At 37.1% G+C, this 27,873-nt stretch overlaps 4 protein-coding genes across 4 annotated transcripts in view; 1 reads left to right on the top strand and 3 right to left on the bottom strand.

The window, feature by feature from the left end:
* LOC142334544 (uncharacterized) overlaps positions 1 to 27,873 on the bottom strand; it is a 489,219-nt gene that overhangs the window by 401,071 nt on the left and 60,275 nt on the right. The gene's annotated exons all lie outside the window — the stretch shown is intronic.
* The window catches only part of LOC142334546 (translation initiation factor eIF2B subunit alpha-like), a 256,577-nt gene that overhangs the window by 168,430 nt on the left and 60,274 nt on the right, over positions 1 to 27,873 (bottom strand). The window lies entirely within an intron of this gene.
* On the top strand, positions 12,773 to 14,077 carry LOC142334943 (mu-type opioid receptor-like). Its single transcript, XM_075383272.1, has 2 exons — positions 12,773 to 13,013; positions 13,394 to 14,077. Exons 1-2 carry the CDS (start codon positions 12,773 to 12,775, stop codon positions 13,732 to 13,734), a joined length of 582 nt encoding a protein of 193 aa, XP_075239387.1. The 3' UTR covers positions 13,735 to 14,077.
* Positions 15,790 to 27,873, bottom strand: part of LOC142334540 (uncharacterized) — a 75,191-nt gene continuing 63,107 nt past the window's right edge. The window contains exons 13-16 of the mRNA XM_075382659.1: positions 27,485 to 27,633; positions 24,345 to 24,519; positions 16,884 to 17,112; positions 15,790 to 16,406 (exon numbers count right to left, since the gene is read on the bottom strand). Of these exons, the coding sequence (XP_075238774.1) occupies positions 16,004 to 16,406; positions 16,884 to 17,112; positions 24,345 to 24,519; positions 27,485 to 27,633 (956 nt within the window). The 3' untranslated portion in view covers positions 15,790 to 16,003. The remainder of the gene's footprint in view (positions 16,407 to 16,883; positions 17,113 to 24,344; positions 24,520 to 27,484; positions 27,634 to 27,873) is intronic.

Genomic DNA, 27,873 nt, shown 5'->3' with positions numbered 1-27,873 from the left:
AATTACAAAGCATCCGTTTAAACTTAACTGGACTCGGGTTGGCGCATATTGATGGTCGTTGAAACATGCGCAGATTGAATTTTCAGCTATAAGCTTCAAATTGTTACATTTCAGCTTCCATTTTAGACATGTTCACTCGTGAACTCAGTTTGACAAGATAAAAATTAGACATTTCATTCAACTCATAAAATTATTTAGCTGAAAAAATCTTTAAAAGTTACTTTGAAAATTACCCTTTATTTGTTACTTGAAAGCTTCCTTGATTAATGTGAAACAGTGAAAGCAAACAGTCGGTTCTTTCTTTCTTAATTCTTTCATTCAGGCTGCATAGAAAACAAAACATTGATTGCGTCAAATTTCTTGAAGCTCTATTAAACATTGCTAAACAAAAAACAATAGTGCTTGATTGTTTAGAATTCCGACAAAGTGCGCTTTAAAGAAGCACAGTTTATATATACCCTATTGTAATTCCCGTTTATTTTTTTAAGTAAAAAGCATCGGAAATTTCAGTAAAAACCAAATGAAAGTTGAGTAATTTACTTTATTTCCTTGAACAATTACCTTTTCTTTTATTTTTAAAGAGCATTTATCAATTACTGAGGGAAAAAGGCAGCAACATGGATGGTGAGGTATCTTCCAGCGATTTTTCAAAAACTGCAACAGGTATGAGTGGTGATACTGTTTTGAGTAAAAAAAGTTCATGAACTATCGAAAGTAGTATCCGGATTAATAGACACGAACAAAAAACAGGAACAAAAAATTATTGATCTCAAAAATAACAGGTTGAAATAAACGACAGACTGAGAGCTCAGGAAGGTTACACAAGCAAGGACTGTGTTATAATCTGCAATCCACCCTTTGACTCAAGAGACAATCGAAATGCGTTGCGAAACACATTGAAGTTTTTTGAAAATTTTCTGAATATCAAACTGGACAAAAACAGAATTAAAGCAGGTCATATATTACCCGGCAGAGCAGCTAATGGATGCCCAGAGTCAGTGATCTGCAAGTTTGTCTACTTTGACGAAAAAGATAGGGTTTTTGGTGCAAAGAGGAAACTTAAGAAAATCAAGAGTCCACTAAATAATCTTACTATATATATATATATATATATATATATATATATATATATATATATATTAATGAAAGACATATATATTAATGAATAAACAGTGAGGCGAAGAAAATGGGAATAATTACTTCAACAAAAAATTGTACAGTGTCAGTTATGGTTAAGAATCTGCAAAACGAAACATCATTTAAAGCAGTAAATAACGTGGACGAACTGAATAAGATCCAAAATCCTGTCTTACGGGAGAGTGGACGCAACAGGCGAAAATTTATGAAGGAAGCGGATGAGCTCTCCTGTGAAAAGGGTCGAGAGAAGTTTCCACCTGATAACAAGAGACAATAAAAAACTAAAGTCCATAGCTTATTATGGTTAACAGTGGAAACTTAAATTTTTTGTTGTTAATATTAAATAAGTTTCTGTAGTAAATTTCATGTTAACCCCACAAAGTAATAGGACTAAAATGATGAGACTATAGGCTCGAATGTGCCTATTCTTTCATTTTGCTTGCAATATTCGCAGCAAGATGGAATGGTAGTAAGTTTAAGGCATATGTTTTCTTTCATTTTAGACTTCTTGTCTCATTGTCTCCTTTCTCATTGTCCTAGAAAGTTCTCGTTGTCCTTTTGGCTCGCGATATTCGCAGCTAACTGGGAAGATGAGAAATGAAATTTTTTTAGGTTTATACTTCTCGCTCTACAAAGAAAAATCAAACCCCTTACTGCTTACAATATGCGCAGCAAAAAGACAAATAAGATGGCAATTTTAAATTTTTCTAGTGGCAGTATATGTCTAGCAATATCCGCAGACAAAGATGTCCTGGATGATTTGCAGTTTTAGGTTTTTTAATAAAATAATTTTTTAGAATTTTAGAGTCAAAGTTTGCGATATCCGCAACTCTGAATTTAAATTAGGTTAGGAAAAGGAATAATCTCAGTTTTTTTTAAATTATGTGCAGGCCTGCGATATCCGCGGTTATTCACATTCACATTCACATTCACTTTCAAACATTCATATTTTTTTGTTGTTATTCTATCTCTTGTCCAAATTGTAAATATTAGATTTTATTATATTGGACCAAAATGCATTTGAAACCCTGATAGAAAATTAAAAATTGGTAATGTGTTCAAGGAAAAAAAAGAAAAAGAAAAAAAGGAAAAGGGAGGAAAAAATTTCAAAATGAGTGCAAACAAAATAATCCTGCAAAACATCAGATTGATCTACAAAAATTTGAACGAATTGGAAGTGTTGATGAAACAACAGGAGAGTCAGCCTTTAGCAATATGTTTGACGGAAACGTGGCTCAAGGACCAATCTAACACAAAGTGCATTAACCTTGATGGCTACCAGGAGATTGCTACAGGCAACCGTAATACTTCTAAAGGAGGAGGGGTTGGGATCTTTGTAAGGATGGATTTAAAACAAAAAATTATTAAAAAGTTTGGCAGTACCAGTATTCAAATTTTAACTGTGAAAATCAACAGAAAAAATGGCAAAAGTTTTTTATTAACAGTGATCTATATCAAACCGAATACAAGTATAAATGAAATATCGGAAACTTTTCAAACGTTTTTTGAAGAACTGACTCCGGAACCGGAACAGTTGCACATTGTTTGCGGAGATTTTAACATTGACCATAGTAGCAAAAACAACAAGTTTACAAAATTAAAAGACATTTTGAGTTCTTACAACTTAATTAATATGTCAAACGCTGGGTATACTAGAGAAAGCGCACAGTCGAGAACTAATTTTGACGTAGTTTACTGCTCGAAGAAAGTAGAAACTGAAATCATCAAGTCAGCTGTAACGGATCACTATACTGTCCAAATTGTGTTCTCTGACTACGTCGGAAAAGCTGTTACACAGAAAAACAAAGTTTACAGGGATTGGACGGTTCTTGAAAACCACTTAGTTTTAGAAAAATGGTTTTTAAAATAAGAAACAAATTAGGCAGACTTATGTCGCCTTCTCAGCAACAAAATTGGATTGACAACAGCATAAAAAATTTAGCAGCAAAAAAACAGAGCTTTGTCCAGACCTTTGTGAGACATAAAAATAATAAAAACAAAGAAAAATTCAATAAAATCAGGAATAAGCTGAGAAAGAAAATAATAGAGAACAAAAAAATCTATTATCAGAAAATTTGCACAAAAACGCAAAAAACAACTCCAGCAGCTTTTTAACACAATAAAAACATTGAGTGGAAATACACGAAAAGAACATGAAGAGTTGTCAGAGAATCAGATTGAATATTTTAACATTTACTTCACAACTATCGGAAAAATTTTATCGAATAAATTAATTGATCCTGGAAAAAGTGGAAGACAAAAAAGAGTTTTAAACAGCATGTTTCTGACCTCAACAAATGAAGCCGAAATATCACTAGTCATTAAAAAATTGAAAAATAAATACAGCACTGATTGTCACGGTCTCAATAACTTTATACTTAAAAAAATAGAATATGCTATAGTTCCTACATTGACGTTTTTAGTCAATAAGTGTTTCGAAAAAGGAACCTTCCCAAATGTTTGAAAAAAGCAGTAGTAATTCCAATACATAAGTGCGGGAATGCTTCCGAAGCTCAGAACTACAGGCCAATTAGTTTAATACCAACGATTGGAAAAATACTAGAAAAAATACTCTGTGATCGGATTACCACATTCCTCGATAAATACGACTTGCTTAATAAAAATCAATTTGGGTTCCGACAAAAAATAGGGACTACTGATGCACTAGTTAATTTCCTCGAGGGAATCAGAGAAGACTGGGAAAATGGGTTTAAAGAAGTAAAGGCTGTCTTCATAGATCTGAAGAAAGCATTTGATACAATTGAACAAAATTTGATCCTGGAAAAGCTAGAAAACATAGGAATGAGAGGACCTGTACATAATTTACTGAAATCCTATCTGAGTGACAGACAACAATGCGTGAAATCGGTTGAGTTTAGGTCGGAATTCTTACCAATAGAATATGGAGTGCCGCAGGGCTCGGTGCTAGGTCCACTGTTCTTTCTAGTATATATAAATGATATTCAGGATTTCTGCGGTGACTCATTTGCAATTTTGTTTGCTGACGACGCTGTTTTGTAGCAAAATGCGTATTCAAGTACAGAAAAATTTGACAATTCAATCGAATCTGTCGCCGACTATTTTTTCGAAACAAACTGACGCTCAATTTAGAAAAAAACGCACCTTGTGAATTTGAACGCAATCAGAAAATCTTCTCAACAAGAGATAATTTTGCAGAATGATGCGATCAGTCAAAAAACGTCTCTAAAATACTTAGGAGTACATACTTAGGAGGAAAAACTTAATTTTAATAGGCATATCCTCGAATTATGTGCAAAACTGTCCAAATTTTCTGGATTGTTTTAAAAGTTGAGATCAATTTTGACAACTGCACAGCTTCTTGTAACATATAAAGTTTACGTACAACCAAAACTAAATTATGGTGTTTTAGTCTATGGAACCAGTAGCAAGACAACACTCCAGCCTCCAGAAGCAAAAATAAAACAAATTGCCAGAATCATGTTTAAAAAAAGAAAAACGGAATCAACACTGCAAAATCGAGAAAAGTATAAAATGCATTCGATCAAAGACTTGCACATTTTTGAACTTTTTAAAAAATTAACCGAGATACTTAGATCGGAATGCGAAATAAATAGTCTAAAATTCCTTATAACAGAGAAAGAAATAGAGTCAGTTGAGTTAAAAAGAACATCATCACGTCAGTTGAAAAGTACAAACGCCGTGAGTGGACTTAGCCCTAAACGGTTAGGAGTAAGAATAAGGAAACTGTTGAACTTTATATTAAAATTTAACCCCAATTTCATTTCAGATGTACAAAACTTGAATAAAAAAGAATTGAAACGTTATCAGTATAGTTTTAGAGACAATTACATTAGCAATAATCAACAAATAGTTTCGTTAATATATTGAGCTGATCATCTCAAATCCTTTGCATCTTAAGCATCTGACAATCTGTCTTTTAAAGTCTCTTGGTACTGCTACTGGCATCACTTGACGAGCACCATCGGACCTTTTGATGACCTATCAAGTAAGTGGCGGTTCTGTGCGGCCTAGTTTGTACAGCAATGCTAACTTACTTGAGAACAATTTATTATTATTATTAATAATAATGATTGTATTATTCGAAAAGTACTAGCCATGCTTCAATTTTGGATAATATTTGTATTAATTTGTATTATACTGTTCAATTATTTTGGTTTTCGTAAATTTCAGACTGAGAAAATTTGGCAATTGAGTGGGACAGTTTAAAGATATCACAGTGGCAATTCAAGTTCTGTTTCTGCTATAAATCTAGATTTTAGCAGACATTACAATACCTGGGAGATTGAAATGATTGAGCAAATTGATTTATGTTAAAATGCAAAACAAAGACTTTCATTCATTTTTCCTCAGATTTTCAAAAGTTTGAACAAATGGACGTATTGTTTCAGAGAAATTGTGGGAATAAATGACGAAAAAATAGTTCATTTTTGCTGCAGCAAATCAAAACTTCTTTTCTTATTCGTTGTCTCTCGTGGTGCAGAAATGAGGTGCTCCACTGCTACTATCGCTCCTTATTTGGGAAGCCATCAAATCAAAATTCCAAATATACCTTTTCAAAAAGAATTCTGCCGTTCTTTGCTTTCTGGTAAAAAGCTGAGCAATATACGCCGATGTGAAAAGTCAAAAGAATATTTGCAAACAATAGTAAGAGAATCTGCCATGTTCTTGTGGGGGGGGGGTCCGGTCCGGACCGCCACCCCCCGCCCTACAAGAACATGGCAGATTCTCTTACTACTGTTCGAAAATATTGTTTTGACTTTTCCAATCGGCGTTTTTCAAAGTCCTAAAATGGTCTGAAATGAATACTGCGCTATGAAAGAGCACTGAAAAATGATTTTTTTGTTGACTTCACTTTTTTCCACTCATGCAGTATAGGGTCACAGCATACAAAAGTTCCAAATTTTTGAGAAAATTGTTTTTATGATGAAGCTTCTCAAAAAATAAAGACTGAAAATTTTCTCGAAAAAAGACACCTTGATTAACAATATTTTATTCTTTGTAACTCTGAAACTTTCACTTTGACATATTATAATTCAAAATACAAAACAAACACCAATTCAATCAGTGTCACAGCTTCTAGAAATAAAACTTTTGCTTTCACTGAATAGGTTTCTGTTTACATTAGCAGTTTTGGTTCTCCGTTTACTAATGTTTGCTAAAGAAGCACTGTCATTGCTGCTGGTACTGTTATCCGGGCTTTCCTCGAATGACGGTGTTACTGATTTCATGAGTAGAGTCATCAAATTGATCAGATAGGTTCGAAAGTTCGACAACATCACTTAACTCCTCATTAGTATACGATGGTTGATGAAAGCCGGGATCAAGTGTTTCCCAACCCAATTCTTCCCCACCTATGGGAAGTTTGAACAAATTAAACGGTTCACTAAATTCCTTATCCCAATCAGTTTCCAAACACATTTTCTGCGTAATGTACTCATCCCTCAACGAAAAGTGTCCAAATGGTAGCGTAGTTTTTCAGTCCGAGCGGATATATCTTTTTTCATCATATGCGCTCAGCGCAATTTTAATGACACAAACAGCTTGTAATTGTGTCTGTTGGTGTTGAACTTGATGTTTTCTATTATCACTACATAACTGGTTTCTAAAGTTTTTTTGAACATCTCATGGTTCAATTTGGCGAGCGATTTTTTTTGTTTCCTTTTGCAGTCATTTTTGTCTGCCCGTTAGCAACGAGAATGGAGCACAGCTTTGGTTTAAGGGCACAAAACACCAGGATTGGTGTTCCCGCAAAATCATCTTTGAACTTTAGGACAACTTTTTCGTTCGATCTATCATAGAGTTTGTGATCTGTTGGAAAATTTGAGAAGTGTTGGAAAATTTGATTTTTGAGATCCAAATTTTTTTCCACGTCGTCATAGAAGTTTTTGGTTTTAAGCTTGTAAATAAAAGACTCTATATCTGAATACAACAGCACATACTCGGTTTGTTTTTTCATTAAATTGTGGAACTCTAGCATGAAGAGCTTCGAAAGCTCTAAAATGCTAGCACCACAAGATACACTGCTTTTTCTTAGTGATCGAAGTTTCCATCTATGATTTTGGCTAATGACATATTGCCCCCGTATGTTTTTTTCGAGGACCTGTTTGAGGTTTTTACAGTTCAACACTTTGAACACATTTTTCAACTGAATGAATTCTTCAGTGGTGACGTCGATTTGGTTGTCTTTTAGACTATTTTTCCAGTTCTTAAGACCTGTAGAGACACAACACTTAGCTTACTAAATGAGTCTTCGTATGAGTACGGAAAGAGTTTCCTTTCTTCTCAAACAGTTTTCGCTGCTCGTTTGTATAACGCGGACAGAAATGGTCTAGGAGAGAAAATTTTGCGTCGGGTAAACTTTGTACTAATTTATCTAAGCTACAAGGCATGAACTTGAAGCTGTCGATAAAAGGAAGGTACTCGTACACTGCAACTTCATCACGCTTGCGTTTACGCCTTTCGATGAAAAGGCCAAAAATGAGTGCAATAAACTTCTCATCATTGGTTGGTTTGACTTCAATTTTTGTCGACTGTGAAGCTGAGTGTAAATAATTCACAATATGATGTAAGTCATAATTAAACATATTGTGTGCGATCATTGGAGTGTAGCTTAACGTTCGTCGTTTTAGTTTATACTCCCTGTGTGCATACCCAATGAATTGTCAGTTGAAGTTGCAGTGGTCTAATACCTTTTCGTTATCATTGTTGAAATCAAAATAACAAATCCAACACTTTAACCACGTGTCTCTTGGAGGTGCTGTCAGGCAAAAGCAGGGGAATTTCCGCTTTTGGTGATAGAAATGTTTTATCAGTTTCTCTATTTTTGTAACAAACCGTTCCATACAATCGGGTCCAGTGTATATATCAAAATGCATGGGCTCAGGACTATCACGCGTAACAACAATCATGCAATAAGTACATGGAAGTGTCGTTCTAATGCAGAAGAATTTGGAATATTTGAGTTGTTTTTACCGTTGCATCTTGCACCACCAGAGATTCCAGATCCAGTTACACAGCAAAAGTTGAAAACCATCTTGCCGAAAAATTCTCAAACTTTACATTGTTTTTGTTGAGTGTGGGCATTCTAATTTGTACAGAGTCGTTTTTCAGATAGGCTTTTTGATGGGAAGTGAGTAGCCCTAATGATGAGCATGCATGAAAACAATTCCGACAAAGCTCGTTCCTATTACGATGCACCCTTCCTTTAACTTTTGCGACAAGTTTCATTAAAATGATAATGAGTAGGTAGTGGCAGGTCTGCTCTTTTTGTAGGAGAAACAAGTCAAGAACAAAAGGAAAAGGTTTTCCTATTGACAACCTCAGAATCAGTAGCTGTTTCTTGTCATAAATTAAGCAGAATTAGTTGTACAATTTTCAGGGTGGAGGGACTATAAAACAAAAAAATTTTTGATAGGAGATAATATAGCTTTTTCAAAAAATTCAAGTTTTTTTCCTTCGGAAGGCTTTTTTTCGTAGAGAAAGTGGTTTAATTTAAGAATATCATTACCTGAACGCATTGACTTGCACTTCATTGAGATCCTCGATTTTTGATATGTCATGAAGACTCATTGGCATTTCAAAGTTCCCTTTCAGCACCTTGGCTGATGGGTTCTCTCTGCTGTATGTAAGAATATTTGTCCTCGGTCTAAAGCACGGTGCTAGCGGTTCCTGTTTTTCCTCTTTTTTGTAAAATAAGTGGTATCTAGCTGTTTAGCTGTATAGAAAGCAGTTGTTGTTGCTTCCATTGTGTATTTTGAGCAATTTCGAATCCCTTATCAACGGATGTCTCTCAGGAAACGGTATGTAGCTGCTGACGCGCACTGCAACGCATCCAGTCAGTTTCAAGGTAACCTTGACTATAGAGAGCAGCTGCCATTCACTTCCACAACATAAGAAGATTACAAGCTTAGACACTTTTCCAATTTCTTCCTCCAAAGGCGTCTGAAGCATCATTTCAACGTTTTCTTGAAGCTTCTCGGGAAATGTGTGTGTGTTTTTTTGGATAATTCTTGACACTTCATCACGCTTTCTGAACATGTATTCCATTATGCCCAAATCTTTCTCCCCAGGTTGAAAATCATAGTAGTTTAAACCACCACTGGTTGAACTGACAGTGGAGTGGGTCTTTGCTTATACGTAGCTTTCGTTTGAAGAACTTGTGTTGTTTAACTCTTTGCCAATATAAGTGATCTGCTGTATGTCTCTAGGTCTCTAGGTGATTCGAACAAAATGATGTGGGTTGTGTTTACATCAATTGTTCTCGACCATTTACTCTGTTGGAAAAAGTTATGCTTGACGTAAATGACGCTAATGTTTCTATGACGTCCAGCAGTTGCAAGTTTAGAAAACTCTTTGTCAGTGAAAACTTCCTCACAAGAATCGTCAAAAACAAGCAGACAGTTTTCTAACTGTGAAATGCATTCAAAGCCAGAAAAATTTGTGAAAAAGAACGTTCAAGTTGAGCTCTATTGAGCTGAATTTTGGTTGCTCATGTTGATAGAAGTAATAAATAGATTTAAATTTTGGGTAAAAAGTGTTTCTAAGTAACATTTGGAATATGAGCACAGTTTCACCACAGCAAGACGGACCACAAACAGTCATGAATTTTCTATCTCTTGTTGAAATTAATTTGTTCACAGTTTCGGATTAGGAAGCGCATCGCCAATTGTGCAAGAAAGCAATCAAAACCAAAATGTTGACTCTTCACAATCAAGACAAAAAACACAAGTTTGATCAAAGACACACCAATAAGAAACAGTATTATTATGATTTGAGTAAAGTACACCACTTTTGATTGCGATAGTCTAGAGTTACATAATTTCCATGACAGTCTCTCTTGATTTCCTTCAGTGAAAACTAAATCATTCAAAACTATTCCAGCAGGGGAATCTATCTAGTCTTCTTTGTCACTCATTTGAAAAGAGATTTTCATAAAAAATAAATTCATTTTTTCAAATTTAATGTTAGCTAAATTTTTTTTGATAGTCACTCTGTCAATCATAAAAAAGTCATAAAGAGTATATCTAAAGTCTTATGCGTCCTTTTTGTTTGTCAATTGTATTTCGCCTGCTTAGCACCACCATTCACATAGTCAACTTTTGACTCCACATTTTTTTCGCTTACTACTCTTTTGATTTCATAAGGGAGACTTTCGTCGTCCAGGCTCACTTAAACTGGGGTTGGCGACTTGAGGATACGTAAAGGGGTTAGTTTCAGTCTTTTCATTTTCTCTTGTAAAGACATGCATGGTACATATGAAAGTATTCAAGCGCTGAAAAATATTTTTCAGCGTCTTAATCTCAGCTATGTTGCAAAAAATTTATTGTTTACTCAGAATGGATTGCCCCCATCATTCTATTTTTCCTCTCTGACCAAAGATAGAGTTATTTGATTATCTTTCGCTATGCAACTGCAAACTGTCAAACTTGGAGATAAATTCACTTGAAGAACTGAAGGAGCTACCTTCTCCATTCGACAGTTCATTGGCGGGCAGTGTTAGCCAAAAGAATATTAACTGTGCTTTTCTTTTAGCGCAATGTCTTTTCTTCTGTTTCAAGAGATGCAAGTAAAGAGAGTGTAGAGCACAAGTGAAAGATTTAATTGGGTTAACAATTTCCTGAACTTTAGGGCTTAAAGGGGTATCTAAATCTATCACTTCTTTCTGTAATAGTGATTCTGTTTTCTCTTTCCCTTTAGCATAAAACTTTCCTGAAGGAAATCGAAGTTTAATTGCATTAAAAAATTTGTAATAGAAACCAGTAAGGATAAGTGCCACTATTCCAGGACAAATCATGCAAAAGTTTGCTCACACATTGATGAGATTTTCTCTCATTAGCGGATAGTGAGTTGTTTGAAACTGGTGGTAGGAATAAGACTGTGTCTGAATTGTTGTTTGAGAATATCGAAATTTCCTTAATTATAAAACCGAATTTTTTATGGCGAAAACCTTCAAAATCTAAAACAACGGCTTCAGGCGTCAACCTTCCAGCAAATGAAACAAATTGCGTTCAAATGTTTTCACGAAAACACAAAACAGTAAGGCTGTCATGTGACCAATATAAGCGTTTGTGATTGGACAAGGTAAGACGTATGAATATCCAGGGCCTTTCTGACTATGCTCTGCAAAAAACCTGAAGCGTCATGAAGTATTGCATGTAATCGAAAGTGTTCATGAGACTTAAGGTAAGTGTTTAACGAGGAGCTGTCTATACCAATAAGGCCACCATATGGTCCAACTTGAGAACTATTTCCAAGTTAATATCTGGGTCCAGATAAAAACATGCTGCCAAAAAGTATACAAACCGTTCACTATATTCCGGATTGACAACTTTTATTTGTTAATAAATTTCATGAATGTTTTTCAAATCCACAGTTGCAGTAGTTGTCATGCTGATTCTCAAATTAAAAAGATGAAATAATGAACCAAAGTTCCTTTTATATAGAAAAAAAAATCAAGTAAACAAATTTGGCTTTTTCAAGAAAATTTTCAATCTCTTTTATTAGAGATTTTCTTCAAATAAAACATAAAGTCGAGAAACAATCAATTTGGAGTGCTCTTTCATAGCGCATGATCCATTTCAGACCATTTTAGGACTTCAAAAAATTTTGGAATTTTTTTCTCAAAAATTTGAAATTTTTCTATGTTTTGAACCCCCCATAATGCATAGGTGAAAGAAAGTGAAGTCAACAAAAATTCACGTTTGGGTGCCATTTCATAGCGCAATATCCATCTCAGACCATTTTAGGACTTTGAAAAACTTTCAAAATTTTCAAAAAAAAATTTTGAAATTCTTGAAAATTTTAGGCTTCTGGTGTTTTATATTGGATTTTTTAAGCTTTCACCAAAAACCTTTAATGAGAGTGTAGAACTTAGGGAACACCTAATTCTATATACAGCAAAGATTGCTACAGCGGAAATCTGCCATATTCTTGTAGAGGCGGGGGTCCCGACCCCACCGCCTACAAGACTTTTTACCACCGAAAAACTGATTTTTCTCTTTTTGAAATAAAGTTTTTTGGACCAGCCTGCTTAACCCAAGAACTTCTCACAGACTGGCAAGGACTTTGAAAAACTTTCAAAATTTTCAAAAAAAAATTTTGAAATTCTTGAAAATTTTAGGCTTCTGGTGTTTTATATTGGATTTTTTAAGCTTTCACCAAAAACCTTTAATGAGAGTGTAGAACTTAGGGAACACCTAATTCTATATACAGCAAAGATTGCTACAGCGGAAATCTGCCATATTCTTGTAGAGGCGGGGGTCCCGACCCCACCGCCTACAAGACTTTTTACCACCGAAAAACTGATTTTTCTCTTTTTGAAATAAAGTTTTTTGGACCAGCCTGCTTAACCCAAGAACTTCTCACAGACTGGCAAAACTTAGTCAAAAACTTGATTTCAGAAAGAGAAAAATCAGTTTTTCGGTGGTAAAAAGTCTTGTAGGGGGGGGGGTCCGGACCCCCCACAAGAACATGGCACATTCTCCTACTACTGCGAACACACCAACCCCTCAGTTGCAACGTCAATTCTTACCTGTTTTGCCATTTGGCATAAGTTACCTGAAGTTGAAAACAGCATGTGCGCTCAGTTAATGAGGAGAGCAACAATGGAAAGAATGCCTGATTTTGAAATTACATGGTTCACCAACCATTGGCTGTTTTAGCATCCTGTTACAACAGTGTAGCGTATGAGGTTTTTGAGGAAGAAAATTTTGGTGGATTGAGTTGTCGCATTTCTCAATCTCTACCCAGATGGTTTTGGGTGCTGGTCGTCTGCTGGACCTTATTTGGAATGTTGCTGGCCCCACTTGTTTTCATGCTTGCAGTATATATGAAAATATGTCTATATCTCCATCGCATGCCTGCCAACACCAAGGGTACGTCTAATCTCAACACAAATTGTCTTTGTTTTCATTTTTATTATAACCATTTTTTACAACAGTTTTTGACAACTCAACTTACTTCAATTTTTTGAACCAATTTCGTTCCATTGGTTTTGCGTGGCTAGAGTAGGAATTAGATTTATGTAGAAAAGTTCGAGGCAGAGGCTCAAATTTTGGTTCATCATTGAGATTGCCATTTTGCCCGAAAAAATGTCAATTAACGGCCGTTTGATCAGCATTTTGGATCACGGTATGTAGTTTGTCCGATTTTTTGAACTTTCAGAATCGAGCTTTTTGTTGATAATTCAGAACATAAATTGCGGGCTGTTGCAATCGCAGATTTTTGCTGCTTTCATTTTTGATTTTCATCTAAGGCAAACAGAGCCAGACGAAGGTGACCCGTTCCTGTATCATTCTCCTGACTGTATTCCTCCTATGCTGGCTCCCCGACCAGACCTACTACTTCTTCTACGCAATTAAGCCATGGGGAATCCAGCTTCGCCTGGACAGCATAGGGTACCACCTGGTAGTCAATCTTGGATTTGCAAACAGTGCTTTCAACCCCTTCTTATATGCATTTCTCAATCCTAGTTACAAAGAAGCATTCCTGAAGTTGTTCAAATCTCGAAGAGCACGGTTGCAGCGAGCCACCACTGGTATTGATACATCTATCAACCGATCCATCACTCAAGATGATGACAATACAAATGTTTGAAAAACAAACAATAAACAACAATTACGGGACTTTAAGAGATTAAAATTGATTGATTTTGAGTATATGAAAGATGACAACTTGGTAGCGTGAAGGGGAATATAAAGGAACTTGGTTCATTTATAGAACTAAACAAACGATTCCGCGAAGACTGCTTCTCATTTGGTCATTGCAAACAAACATTACCTCGAAGATGGCGTAAAATTGACACTAATAACTAAAAATCTAGTTTTCAGAAGATAAGCAGTTGAATATTTTGGTAAAATTGAACCTATAATCCATTTCAAAAATTTTAGGAAAAACAATTACGTCGCCAGTCCTACATTTTGAGCAAGCAAATTTGCTTGCTGAAGTCATCATTGTCCGCTCTCCCATGTTTTAGGATAAGCTTTATAGGCATTTTCGGACAAGAGTAACAGCAAGGTAAAATAGTTCAAAACTGCTCAAATTTGAAGGAATTCGTCACAAATGTCCGCAATTGCGGAATCCAAAGACGCGCGAGAAATGCGGTCAAAAATTTATCACTATTGTCCACAAAATTAAGTGCCAAATATCCGCGCTAAAGTAACTATTTTCCGGTGTTTAAACGTCACTATTTTCCGCAGTTATTGATGTCTTTGTCACTATTGTCCGGGTCGCCATTCTTTGCAACTTTATTGTCACTTTAATCCGCATTTAATGTAACTATTACCCCGGTCTCTATTATACGCAATTAATGTAGTTAAATGATTAATGTATTATCCGTGGCTTATAGTTAAAAGTTAGCTTAATTGTTTTAATTGCTCTAAATTTCGTTTCAGAAAGAAGGGAAACTATCGACCCTAAAGAGACGGAAAAGATTCTAAATATAAAAACCTGATAACAGAGAAATAACTACTACAAATGATTGATGAATTAAAGCTTATTCTTTTACGCTTTGATCTAAATTGTGGACAAAGCTGACAAATTTTTGTCACTGATTTTGTAAATTATAAATTATTCAATGGCCGCAAGGCAAATTTAGAGCATAAAATTGAAATGAAATGAATAACCATGCTCAAAATTGCAAACATAAATGACGACTTCCCTGCTCACAAATTGCGGACATTTGTCACTTAAAAACTTGATTTTTTGAGATCAAAGACGGAATTTTTTAATGATTGTCCGCTTTTCTTGTCACTGTTGTCAACAATTTTATCAAATTTATCCCACGCAAGATGGAGTGAAAAGAGATTGTCATTCCTGTTTGCAAACGCAGACTCGTCTGAAATTGTAGGATTGGCGACGTAATGCAGGTTCAAATTTAAAGTATCACAATTTGTAATTGAAAAATTGAATAATAAAATGAAGATTGAAGAGTCAATCTCCTAGTTTTTGGCAGTGTCGCAATAGAAGCTGATTTTATAGCAGAACTGTCAAAACCCTAACGTGTTGAACTTAATATTATTAATTGAAAAGACTGCGTGGTTGCTTTTTTCAATCTTGATATTTACTTCTCCACTGATCAGGCACAATTACTATGAAATCAAACCAGAACTGGATTCGAACCAGCATCTCTACTTGCCAGGCTAGTGTGCTGACTACTACCGCCATCAAATCTTAAGCTCTCGCACTTTCGCATCTGTTATAGCCCATTCTCGAGTTCTTTTTCTTCCTCAAAGCTCTTCTCAACTTATCACAACTTATCAACTTATCACAATTTGAGCTGCCTGTAAAGCTGTATCAAGTTCATCTTATGCACAATTTTCATAAGGTTTTTCTCTCTCAACCCTCCAACATTAAGATTATTACCATCTAACATTAACACGTCTTAAAAGTGAATTGATCAGAGTTCATTTTCGGTACTGGGAAAAGATTTGCAGGATCTTTTCCGTTTGTGCCACCCCCCAGCTTATTGGGCGCATATTATTTTCACCCCCCCCCCCCCCCCCCAGACACAAGTGCCATATTTTTACACGATGATTTCCTATGGGATGGCACATGCTCTGTAACTGGGGGCGCATAACGTACTGGGGGCACAATGGAAAAGATCCGACTTGCATTTGATTTACTCGTTAAATTCCCTCGTTAAATTGAAAATTTGTCAAAAGTTTTTATTCAATTGGTCTCATAGCTACAGATAATTACATCAATCATTTGTTATTTCAAGTGCGCTGTTTAAACCATGAATTGTTTTTTTTCTCTCGTATGCAAACTAGAATTTCTACCAACTGGTCAGCAACAATTTGACTTCGCTAAAAATTATATCGACACTGCCATTCTCTTCATTATGCAGCAAATTGCATGTGCGTGTTTAGACATTCACACCGCTGACATTATAGGGTTGACCTCTATGGTGTTTATGACCTCCCATTCTTGTAGGGTTGTTCACTTTCTTCAGGGGCAGGTAGTCCAAGTACGGAGGGTTATTATCAGTGGGACTGAACGAGTTTTTCCTGTTTGAATTGAAACTCGAGTCAGGGGTCAAAAGATCAACGGGCGATTGCATATTGGATCCGTTCCTGTGTGTATTGCTAATGTTGTTGTTATTTGTGATCACGTGCGGTAAAGTAGGAGTCAGAGTGGATGAGATTTTTGGAGGACCGCCGTTTAGGAATAATCTGCTGTTTCTGAAACTGGCACTTTTGTTCAGAATTACTTCACCACCCAGACAATCATCGCACTTTTTGTCCTTCGCTGAAGATTTTCCACTGTTCCTAAAGATAGAAAGCGTTTCTTGCCATCAAAATTTTAGTCAAAAATTTGTTTCTCTCAGCTACAATTCCCATTTCTCGATTTAAATATACATATATGAAACTGTTCGATCTCAAAAAGCATGACTCGTTTTTGATTTTATGAAAGTCTAACCCAGTGAATCGAAACTTGATACATTTTGATAAGACATGAATGATCTTGAAATATCTCACAAAATTAGAAATATTTTGCCAAAAAATTGAAGCAAAAGGATTTATTAAAAGCCGATCGTGGTAAAAATCTTACAGCTAGAGAATCTGAGAACATTTCATGACAGATCTCGAAATAATATTGCAGACAAATCTTGATAATTTTCAATTAATCGTCATCAACCAAACCAAGTATTACACTTTAGCGTAACCTACTGTCATATTCAATCGATCTGCGCTGTCATTAGAAGATAGGCGCACTTTTGAACTACAATTTGTAGTTTCACATACCTGAAATCAGAGCAACTGGTGTTCAGTTTGCGAGCGCTGGAAGCATGACTGGTTTCGGTGTGGGTCTCGTTGAGATACTTGTACCAGATGTACTCTATGACACAGGTCAGTAGGGAGACCACAGCTCCTGCTCCAAGAATGTAGAACACACCAGCAACGTTGTCCAGTTCGATTCCTTCGGCACTTTTGGTGGCCGATCCTTTGTCTTCTTCAGTGCATGTAGTTGAGCCTAAAATTCCATTACAACTTCATTTTCTTGTTTGTTCTCTCAAATTTTGGTTTCTATTTTACAGGTGACTCTGGCAATAAAATGAGAGCATACCGAAAAAACGCATCATCCTCAAATGATACATTTCATAGTACCAAAAAGATACGTACAACTGAAAATTATCTGAACAACATCCGAAATGACATCAAAAACAACAACATCTTGAGTTCGCATAAGTTCTCTTTTAACAGTTCAATTCTCTGGTAATCATTTTTTTTTCACAGTCTGGTAAACAGTTTATGTAGTTTTGATGCAACTTTCGAACGACGACAATCTGAGGCAATTGCTGCTTCCGCAATCCCTGCTTCAAGTTGCTCATTAGTTTTTAATTGGGTTCAGATGCTGATCATATTCTGGCGATTCTGGTGCCTGTTACTCAGATTTTCTTGGGTAAAATTCCAATGTCTTCAATTTATGTACATCATCTGGATACTGAAGGCTTGATATATGTTAGAATATCGATCAAACTATAGTCTTAAACTTGCCAAAACAGACTCTGCCAAAACCCAGTCATGCACAAAGGAGCAGGCACATCGAAACAAAGTTTCACTTCACCCGGGACAAGAAGGAGGATGGGACTATTTCAATTTATTACGTCCCTACAGACAAAATGGCAGCAGACATCTTCACAAAGTCCTTACCCGTTTCGAAAGTGGAAAGATTCAGAGCAGTTTTGATGGGAACAGCCTCTACGCAATCAGCTCAAGTCTGAGTGGGGGTGTTAGAATATCGATCAAACTATAGTCTTAAACTTAGTGAGATTTAGAAAGAAAGTTTGACCTACCAGATTAGAAAGACAAGCAATATGACTTCGATCAAAGAAATTATATAAATGAATCGTCAAGAAATGGTGCTTAGAATCAATATTCAGTTCAAATTGGTGAATCTAGATAACTATTATTAGAGTTACATTAATTGATGTAAAATCTTCCCAGCTTGTATTAAATGATGATGATATCTCCGGAAGTGTGAATGAATTCTTAGAAAAGTGCAAATGCATTCCATTTATGGTTCCCTTTGCGACTGATTTGCAGAAGCAAACCATATTGGGTAACCTTTGCGACCCCCACTATAAATCACGGTGCTAAGATTAGTTTTGTATCTTGACTTTTTCACACTGATAATGGGTATATATACTGCTGATTTTTGAGTCCTTTTTCATCCCCAAATTCAAATCACCATCTTGATCTAATAGTCAGATCTCTCCTGTAAATCTCTAAATTCTACTGTAAAATATCATTTTGATATTCTCTCAATTTTGAGAAATTAATTCTTTTACTTAGTTAAAAACGCTTTTTATTCCGCTTGCGAAAGTCCATAGCCCAACAGGTTATGGGCCCAGCAATTTTCTAAGTCATAAAATTAATTTCCAAAAGAAAACTAATTTGTTGTTGACAGTCATAATCCTTTTCTGCTTAGTACCTTTTCTTTTCACAACTGTTTTGCCTGCTCAAACTCCAATGGATCAACAGACAGTGAAGCTGCTGACCTACACAGGAAAGGCACAGGACTTTCCAATCTGGAGCACAAGATTTGTGGCGATGATCAGACGAATGGACTCTAAAAATCACTATTGGGGACAGAGGAGCAACCCAATGAGCCCGCGCCTGTGGCCAATGGGGCAACCAATGATGAGAAGAAGAACCACAAGGTGCTGAAGGATGCATATGAGAACGAAGTTGCAGACATCAAGGAGAAACGGAACAATGTGTGGTGCCATCCGGCACTGACTCTAGATGCAACAACCCTCATGCTGATGAGACATGACTGTGTGGGAGATGATGGCATTGGAGATGGAGCAAAGGCTTGGAAGCTTTTGCAAGAGAGATTTCAGGGTGAGGAGACGCCGACAGTGGTGACTTTAGTGGCACAGCTTGCTCGACTGCAGCTCGAGGATTCTGAGGATTTGGACAACTTCCTCATCAGAGGACAGGAGTTGCTCACAAGGCTACAATAAGAAGGGGAAGCAGTCTCTGAGACCCTCTTCAACGCCTTGGTCCTCAATGGTCTACCAATGAGGTATGGAAGTTTTGTTATACAGGAAAGCTTCAACCCGGCAACGAACTTCACAGAGTTGAGGAAAAGGCTGCAGAACTTTCATGAGAGCACGGTGCAGAGACACAAGGGACAAAGTGGTTCAGTGGCACTGGCAGTGAAGCGTGACTTCAAGAAGGGACCCAAGAAAGGAAAGTGCTTTGTGTGTGGGATCCCTGGACATTTTGCCAAGGACTGCAGGAAGAAGGAGACTGAACAATGCAGCAAGTGTGGTGAGAAGGGTCACCTAGACAGGGCATGCAGGAGACAAAGAGATGGAGGCAAACATGAGTCAGTGGCAATGGGTCCAACATTGGCTACACCAGACGAGGAATGCTGGGCAGCTCTTACCCAGTGGAAGACAGCAGGCATGCTAGTGGACAGTGGTTGTACAGATCAAATAGTGACGAACATCGATGCATTCCTGGACTTTGTGCCCATTCAATCAGTGGTCAGAAATCCCATCGGAGAGGCTTCCAGAGTGGTGGGCAGAGGCTCTGTTAGGATCAGCATACCCTCAAACAAAGGGGAATTCCAATGCGAACTGAAAAATGTTCTGTGTGTGCCGGACTATTCTGCAAACCTCCTATCAGTCTCAAGATGCACTGAGTGGGAAACATAGCTTCACTTTCGAGAGAGGAAACAGGTGCATGAAACTCCAGAACGGAACTCGGGTAAAACTAACACAAGAAAATAATTTGTTTTACTTAACCTGCAGCGTTCTAGAATTCAAGATGAGTTCCAACAGCGTGAAACTTGACAGTGCAAGGAAGTGGCACAGACGATTGGGTCATTTGAATCAAGCGGATGTGCTCAGGAAAACACCAGAGACAGTGGGGGAACTCGATTATGCATGCAATTTGTGTGCATTGGCCAAGATCACAAAGACTCCAGTACCAAGAGTGGCAGAGACCCAAGCAGAAGAGAAGCTGGAGAGGGTGTTCACAGACATTATGGAACCTTTTAGAGTAGAGTCACTGTCAGGGTTCCGGTTCTGCATAGTGTTTGCAGATCAATACACGAAGTTTGTGTTTGTGGACTTGCTTAAGGCAAAGAGTGAAGCACTGGCCAGCCTGAAGAAATTTGTTCTCAGTGTGGGGACGCCCAAGAAGCTGAGGCAAGACAATGCGAAGGAGTTTCTCTCAGAGCAGTTCGAGACGTACTGCCTAGATGCAGGCATTTTACAGGAAAAGACCATACCAGAGACGCCACAACAGAATGGGTTAGCTGAGAGGTGCAACAGGACACTGCTGGAGATGGCAAGATGTTTGCTCATTGACTCAGGACTTCCCAAGATGATGTGGGGAGCAGCAATTCTTCACGCAGCAAGGATCAGAAACTTGGTTGTGAGACAAGGAGAAGAAAAATGCCCAGCAGAGCTGGTGAGAGGTATAAAACCTAAGCTTCCAATTAGTAAATTATCTATTTTTGGTTGCACAGTCTTCATGAGGAAGAGGGACAAAGAAGTCAGCAAACTTGAACCCAAGACACTGGAAGGAATGTTTGTGGGTTACACTGACGGAGAAAAAGGACACCTGGTGTACATACCCAACACACGCAAGGTGATGTCAGTTCGAGATGTGACCATCAAGGAGTCTGTAGTGGGCTCAATCCCTGACAACAAAGAAACGGCTGACCTACTAGATGATGGGTCGGAACTGGGAATCTGGCACTCAGATGATGCTCATCAAAACGATGACAACAGAGAACGACAGGACACATCTACTGCAATAAAGGAGGAGTGGCATGACGCAGGGAGCGTGAATACTTAAGAAACAACACTGAGACAAGATCCCTCGGATGTTGGAGAAACAGCACTAGATGAAGGATCTACTGCAACAAGAGGGAGTCACAGAGACTCAGAGTCACTGGAAGACAGTGACACAGAAGACTTCTCACAGTCAGAGACAGTTGGCTTCATTGAAGATGCACTGGAACACGCGGACAGAGCAGAGCCCAGACGAGGGACAAGGGCAAGGAATGTTCTGCAATTTTTTGGAGAAGTCAGGACCCATCTTGCTGTGACTGAGGGCGACTATGTGGAACCCAAAACAGTCTACGAAGCCAAGCAAGGTGACGGTGGGACCAGTGGCACCGGACAATGAAGGACGAGGTCATGGCACTCCAAGACAACGAGACTTGGAACCTAGTGAGACCACCCACAGACAGGGACGTCATACCGGGCAAATGGGTCTACAAAGTGAAATTGGGACCCCGTGGTCAAGTGGACAAATACAAAGCGCGCTATGTGGCAAAAGGCTTCAAACAAGTCGCAGGACTGGACTACTTTGAGACTTTTGTGCCTACCTGAAAGCCAGAGACATTCAGGATTCTACTTCAGCTATCAGCGAAGCAGGGCCATGTGATGCACCAATTTGATGTCAAGACTGCTTTCCTGACTCACCAATCGAGGAAGAAGTGTATCTGGAACAGCCACAGGAGTTTGTAAAACGCGGATCAGATGGGGAGAAGTTAGTATGTCGACTAAATAAATCAATTTATGGTTTGAAACAGGCTGCTAACAATTGGTACAAAGAGCTGGCAAACTTCCAACTGAGACAGAGGTTCACCAGAAGCGGGAATGATCACTGCTTTTTCGCAAGATCAGAGGAACAGGATCACACCTTCATCTTGGTCTGGGTTGACGACATCATAGTAGCATGAAGAAGTATGACAGTGGTCTCTGATGTCAAGAAGGCACTAGAAGCAACCTTTCCCATGGAAGACAGAGGGAGACTACACTGGTTTCTGGGTCTAAGAATCAGACGAGAAGAGAGCAAAGTCACATTCAACCAAGAGTGCTACATAGAAACAATGCTTGAGCGGTTTCAAATGGATCAATGCAAACCCTCAAGAACTCCAGCTGATTTGAAATTGAAACTTCAGACAGCACAAAACGGAGACGAAGAAGTGGACCAGAGGATCTACAGAAGCTTGGTTGGATCACTTCTGTATCTGTCCAAACAGACGAGGCCAGACATCATGTTCACAGTCAACATTCTGTCCAGACACATGAATGCACCTACCAATCAACACTGGACGTGCGGAAAACGACTTCTGCGATATCTTCAAGGTTCAAAAGGTTTAAAACTTACTTACACAAAAGAGGCTGGTTATGATTTAGTGGGGGAAAGTGATGTAGACTGGTCTGGAGACGTGAACGACAGAAAATCAACAACGGGCTATTACTTCAAGCTCAACGGACGTGGCGCAGCACTCAGCTGGGGTGTCAAGAAGCAAGCCACAGTTGCTCTTTCTTCATCAGAAGCAGAATATCAGGGCATGGCAGCAGCAGTTCAGGAAGCACTCTACCTGAAACAACTTCTAGAGGATTTTGGCAACCAACAGAAACGTCAAATAGCAATTGGAGAAGACAACCAAAGTTGTATCAGACTCTGCCAAAACCCAGTCATGCACAAAGGAGCAGGCACATCGAAACAAAGTTTCACTTCATCCGGGACAAGACGGAGGATGGGACTATTTCAATTCATTACGTCCCTACAGACAAAATGGCAGCAGACATCTTCACAAAGTCCTTACCCGTTTCGAAAGTAGAAAGATTCAGAGCAGTTTTGATGGGAACAGACTCTACGCAATCAGCTCAAGTCTGAGTGGGGGTGTTAGAATACCGATCAAACTATAGTCTTAAACTTAGTAAGAATTAGAAAGAAAGTTTGACTTACCAGATAAGAAAGACAAGCAATATGACTTCGATCAAAGAAATTATATAAATGAATCGTCAAGAAATGGTGCTTAGAATCAATATTCGGTTCAAATTGGTGAATCTAGATAACTAGTATTAGAGTTAGATTAATTGATGTAAAATCTTCCCAGCTTGTATTAAATGATGATGATATCTCCGGAAGTGTGAATGAATTCTTAAAAAAGTTCAAATGCATCCCATTTATGGTTCCCTTTGCGACTGATTTGCAGAAGCAAACCATATTGGGTAACCTTTGCGACCCCCACTATAAATCACGGTGCTAAGATTAGTTTTGTATCTGGACTTTTTCACACTGATAATGGGTATATATACAGCTGATTTTTGAGTCCTTTTCATCCCCAAATTCAAATCACCATCTTGATCTAATAATCAGATCTCTCCTGTGAATCTCTAAATTCTACTGTAAAATATAATTTTGTTATTCTCTCATTTTTGAGAAATTAATTCTTTTACTTAGTTAAAAACGCTTTTTATTCCGCTTGCGAAAGTCCATAACCCAACAAGAAAGAACTTTTCTCTCGTATTTTCTCAAAATTTAAACTTTCAAAACACTACAAAACATAAATAACAGCTTGTCCGAACTTAGTTTTTACGTAAAGTTTCCCAGCATACTGTGCACTGAATCTCACTGGAATTAAATGTTTTGTTTTGTTTTTAATGTGGGTGGAAATCTGTCAATTTTCAGCGAACTTGAGAAGCAGTAAAAACCTAAAGCGATTGATCTTTTCTTTTTAGGTAGAAAACACGAAAATGAAGTCTCTTTTTGATATTTTGAAGTCTTACTCGTTTTCAATCTTAAATCATTTTTACAGAGTACAAATCTTTTTGATACTATAGTGCTTCTCAGGGCTAAAATTATATAACTTTAAGTGCACGTTTACTTTAAGTGCCACTACCATTTCTGATCAATTTTCTTCTAAATATTAGAATGAACGGGTCGAAACTTTCTAGGAAATGCATTGACTGCGCTCAGATGCCTTGCATTTGCTGAGTTTCAGCTCAAAAACTGTCGCAGTAATGCGTTAAAACGTAAAGTTTCGAGACATTTCCAAAAAAAATCAATGCAAGGATTCAAAAAAAATCAATGCAATTGTAATAGATGGACTTTTTACCAGAGTAACTTCTTACACTATGAATTTGCTGTTAACGGATGAGCTAATTATGAAACTCAAATTCAAAAAATGAGCTTCTCTTATTAAATCAAACCAGTGACAAAGGTCCTTTGGAAAAATCGGTATTAGAACTTTGTTTGACGTGATGGTTAATGGTTTGGAAACGATTTGAGAGCAGAGGCAAAGTGGGTAATTGTATGAATCTGACGTAAGAGTGGGGGGGGGGGGGGTGGGATGAAGACAATGTAAGAACTGGTGGATAGACGGTCAAATGTAAATACTCGGAAATATTGAGAAAAATTGAAAAATTGAAAACAACTGACTTTCGAACCACTTTTGTTTGATCTTGTCCAGTTCTCCCGACTCCTGCAGTCTGAGGATGGAGAGGGTGATGGTCTCATAGTAGGGTGCTCCTTTGGGCACTGCGAATGCGTAGTTCTTTTTGTTGAAAGGTTTCCCAACTACTTGTAACTTGTGGCAGTTCTGCTTACGGTGGAACTGAAAGTTTAAAATATATGAAAAAGGATTATTTTCAGATGGATAGAGGTGATGATGAAAAACATAAACAAACTGATAAGTCAACATATGACAGAATAAGCTGTTCGGTAGGACACAAACTAACCCAATTATAACTGGATTCGCATACCACAAAGGATTTGGTTAGCAAAAAGGGCGAGGGAAATCTAAACAATTGCTTAACCTCACATCACGAAAGCATTCCACTTAGCACTGATTTAGAAAGTTGTTTTTATTTTTACAAACAAAGCAAAATAAACAATTGGATTTAAATGTAATTCTACAAGTATGTAAACTGTTATTGAAATTGTAGAGTGTTGTATTTTTTTCGTTAGAAAATTTCTGACTGGGGACTGGCGTGTTCCCAAAAACTATATCAAAATTCCAAAATATTTGTTGGGTGGCTCCTCTTGCTGTTGGGACTTTAAGTTCTGTCCCCCCAAAAAATTGTTCTCTGTCCAAAAACTCCATTTATATGAAGTAATCATTAATAAAAGTAACAACAGCGACTCATAAAGTTAGAGCCAGAATCAGATTTTTAAGTAAATTCATCAATGAAAAGGAAGTTTCCCTCTAAAATTAACTAATGATTCGCACTGATTCGCACTAAAAACTTCAATCAAACTATCCACAAGTATCCAAAATTCAATCCACTATTTTCCTCAAAAAATAACACATTAACTCTAACAAGTTCTACCATCCAGTAGCAGTGTTACTGGCTAGAAACTCTTCCTCCTCTCAACCAACAGTGAATTTAACTTTCCAATTTTACTCACTTCAACTACGCAACTATGTTCCTTCTCAAAATAATCACTCAGAGACTTCTATTTTCTCTCGTTGACTCAACTGCTCCACTCTAGCACTCTTTCTCTCTCCTGCTTGTTCTTGCTTCTGTTTTTGTTTTTCGTGTGTCCAAACTAAGAATACTCAAACTTTTCATGACAATTTAGCCACTTTAATTAGAACACTTTGACGTAACTTATAAGTGCAATAGTGACCGTAGAACTTCAGTCACGAGAGGAAACATATTTTGTGTACAAAAATGCTCAATTTGACCGGATAGTCCAATTAGTTTGATGTCGTCCAAGTGGCAACAATGATTTTTTTGGAATTATTTTAAACTACTTCCCTAAAAACAACAATGATAGAAAAAATCGCAAACACTTCCATAATAAAATACTGCCGGTTTCAACAGTTAATTGTTGAGAAAATTATTTGATAGCTACAGTGCTCTTGATGAAGACTTCTTTATCTCCTGAGAGCACAACAGAATTCTGCAGTTACGGATTTACTGTTTTAACGAAAGAAATTAAAAGTTTTGCCATGCCCGAAAACAGTTTTACTTTTTTTCTCACTGGGTACGCAATTGTTGGAGGGGTCAACAGTTTAACTATCAGTCCAAACGGTTATAAAAAAGTACAGCTATAAGTATTTGCTGGAGTTGGTACTTGTTAACCATTTAGAGTTCTTCACCATTTTGATACTGTTTTTGTCAAGTGAGATCCGGTTTGTAGTGTGCTATAGATTGCAATAGTTGAAACGAATGCCTGTTCTTCATTTCGTTTCTTTAGTAACCAAACCAACTTGACAGGTCTTTTACTCATTTTCAACGTATATTACCCTCCTAGTAAAAATCCTCCAATTTCATTTCTTCAAAGACTTCAACTTTTAAAAACCAGTCCGTTTTGTGAGTTCCTGTACCTTTCCATTGAGCATTGAAATGATTGCTAAATAAACAGTTGTTTCTATTCATTTATTTCAAATATCGAACATCTTTCATAACAGTTTTTTTCTAATCCAAACCTTGATTCCAAAAAATTTGTCCTACCAATTGTCCACACTTTATTTACTGCTACATCTTATTTGCAAATTCGATTCTCTCAGTTTTTAGTATACAAACATTTGAGTCATGTTTTTGTTTTTTTATTCAAATCCTAAGTTTTGGAAAGCCACTTTGACATTTCTCAAAAATTTATCAGATATACTTGACCTGAATACGAAATTTGAATATGAGAGCGCAAAATCAAATCAGTTTTCTTTCCAGAATACAAGACCGTATTTCTCTTTTGACCACAAAACCACTTTAAAAAAATAAAGCAAACCAATCTAATATTAATTGGTTAATTGTAAAATCTGATCCATCAGTGTCCTACTGTAATACTGAACAAACAATATTTCACTTCAGTTTCTTTTTTCTAATTTCAATTCTTTGTCAAGTTTTTCACTTACCATTTGGCTATGTTTAATATTCGCCGTGGAACCAAACGCTTTTAGCTTATTCACATAGAATCTAAATTTTCGTAGAGTTACAGCTTGAAAGAATCAAGTTTAATTTATCAAACAGTTGTTACGACCACGTGTCGGGCAACTACTTTCTCAAACTTTTGAAGAAATCCAAAAATTGCCGAAAAGTTCTCAAAAGCACGATTTTGGTTTATCTTTTTCTTGCGGTCTTGCCTTTTTTCCTGGTTTAATTACCAATCATTTTCGCTTTAAAGTCATGTTTATCCCTCTAAACATGAGGTGGATTGAAGAGAACACACTGTGAATTTTTCTTAACTCCTGGGATTTTAGATGTTCAATTTTACCGTTTAAGATTAGCTCCGAAACTTTGCAAACTAATTAATTACCTAAAATCTAAGTTTAAATTAAAGTGTTCATGACCTCAGAGTTTCAAAATCGTGGTAGAAGCCAATCGTGGTAGAAGAATTTTTGCTGATTTTTAATTACCGGGTTTAAGTGTGTTTACCGGATTTGCGTATAATTTTAATTTATTTCTTGAAGAAAATATATATTTTTGATTAATAACTGACGTTTTCATCTGCATCATCTACTTTTTTGACCAAAAATAATTAATCATTGCAAACGACCTAATATGTTCGTAGGTTAAATTGAACAGTTGAGCGCGATCATGATCATAAGTTATGTTTTTATTGTTTTTTTTAACCTGCAGTACGGGATCGTCCCATAGGAATGCGTAGTCCCCATTGAGTACGAGATGCAGTCCCTCCTCCTCGTTCCTCACCATCGGAGCAGGCTCTGTCTCACTCATGTATGTCCAGATACGCTCGTACAACTGGTCCATGCCCGCCTGGTCTACAAACAAACTTATCACTTTTCAATAGCTATAGAGAAGACAAGAGGAGGATAAAATCGAATCCTTAGCTTTCACGGGGAATAATGACAAATGTCTGAACAAATTATTGTTCATGGCAAAAAACATGTGAATGGAAATGAATTGAACAAGCGGAACTGATGGAAACACAGAAATCTGACAATTAAAGATAAATAAAACCCCATGTTATTGCTGGTCATCTCATATTCATAATCAAAAAG

This window comes from Convolutriloba macropyga, chromosome 2 (genome assembly GCF_964194025.1).
Source record: "Convolutriloba macropyga chromosome 2, txConMacr16.3, whole genome shotgun sequence".
In the NCBI taxonomy this organism is placed as follows: domain Eukaryota; kingdom Metazoa; phylum Xenacoelomorpha; order Acoela; family Convolutidae; genus Convolutriloba; species Convolutriloba macropyga.
Note: the sequence above shows the minus strand (reverse complement) of the source record. Positions and strands in the feature narration are given on the sequence as shown.

Coding starts and splice junctions, on each gene's coding strand:
- LOC142334943 (XM_075383272.1), top strand. CDS start 12,773: ATGGTTCACCAACCATTGGCTGTTTTAGCATCCTGTTACAACAGTGTA. Junction 13,014..13,393: donor CATGCCTGCCAACACCAAGG/GTACGTCTAATC, acceptor TTTTCATCTAAG/GCAAACAGAGCCAGACGAAG.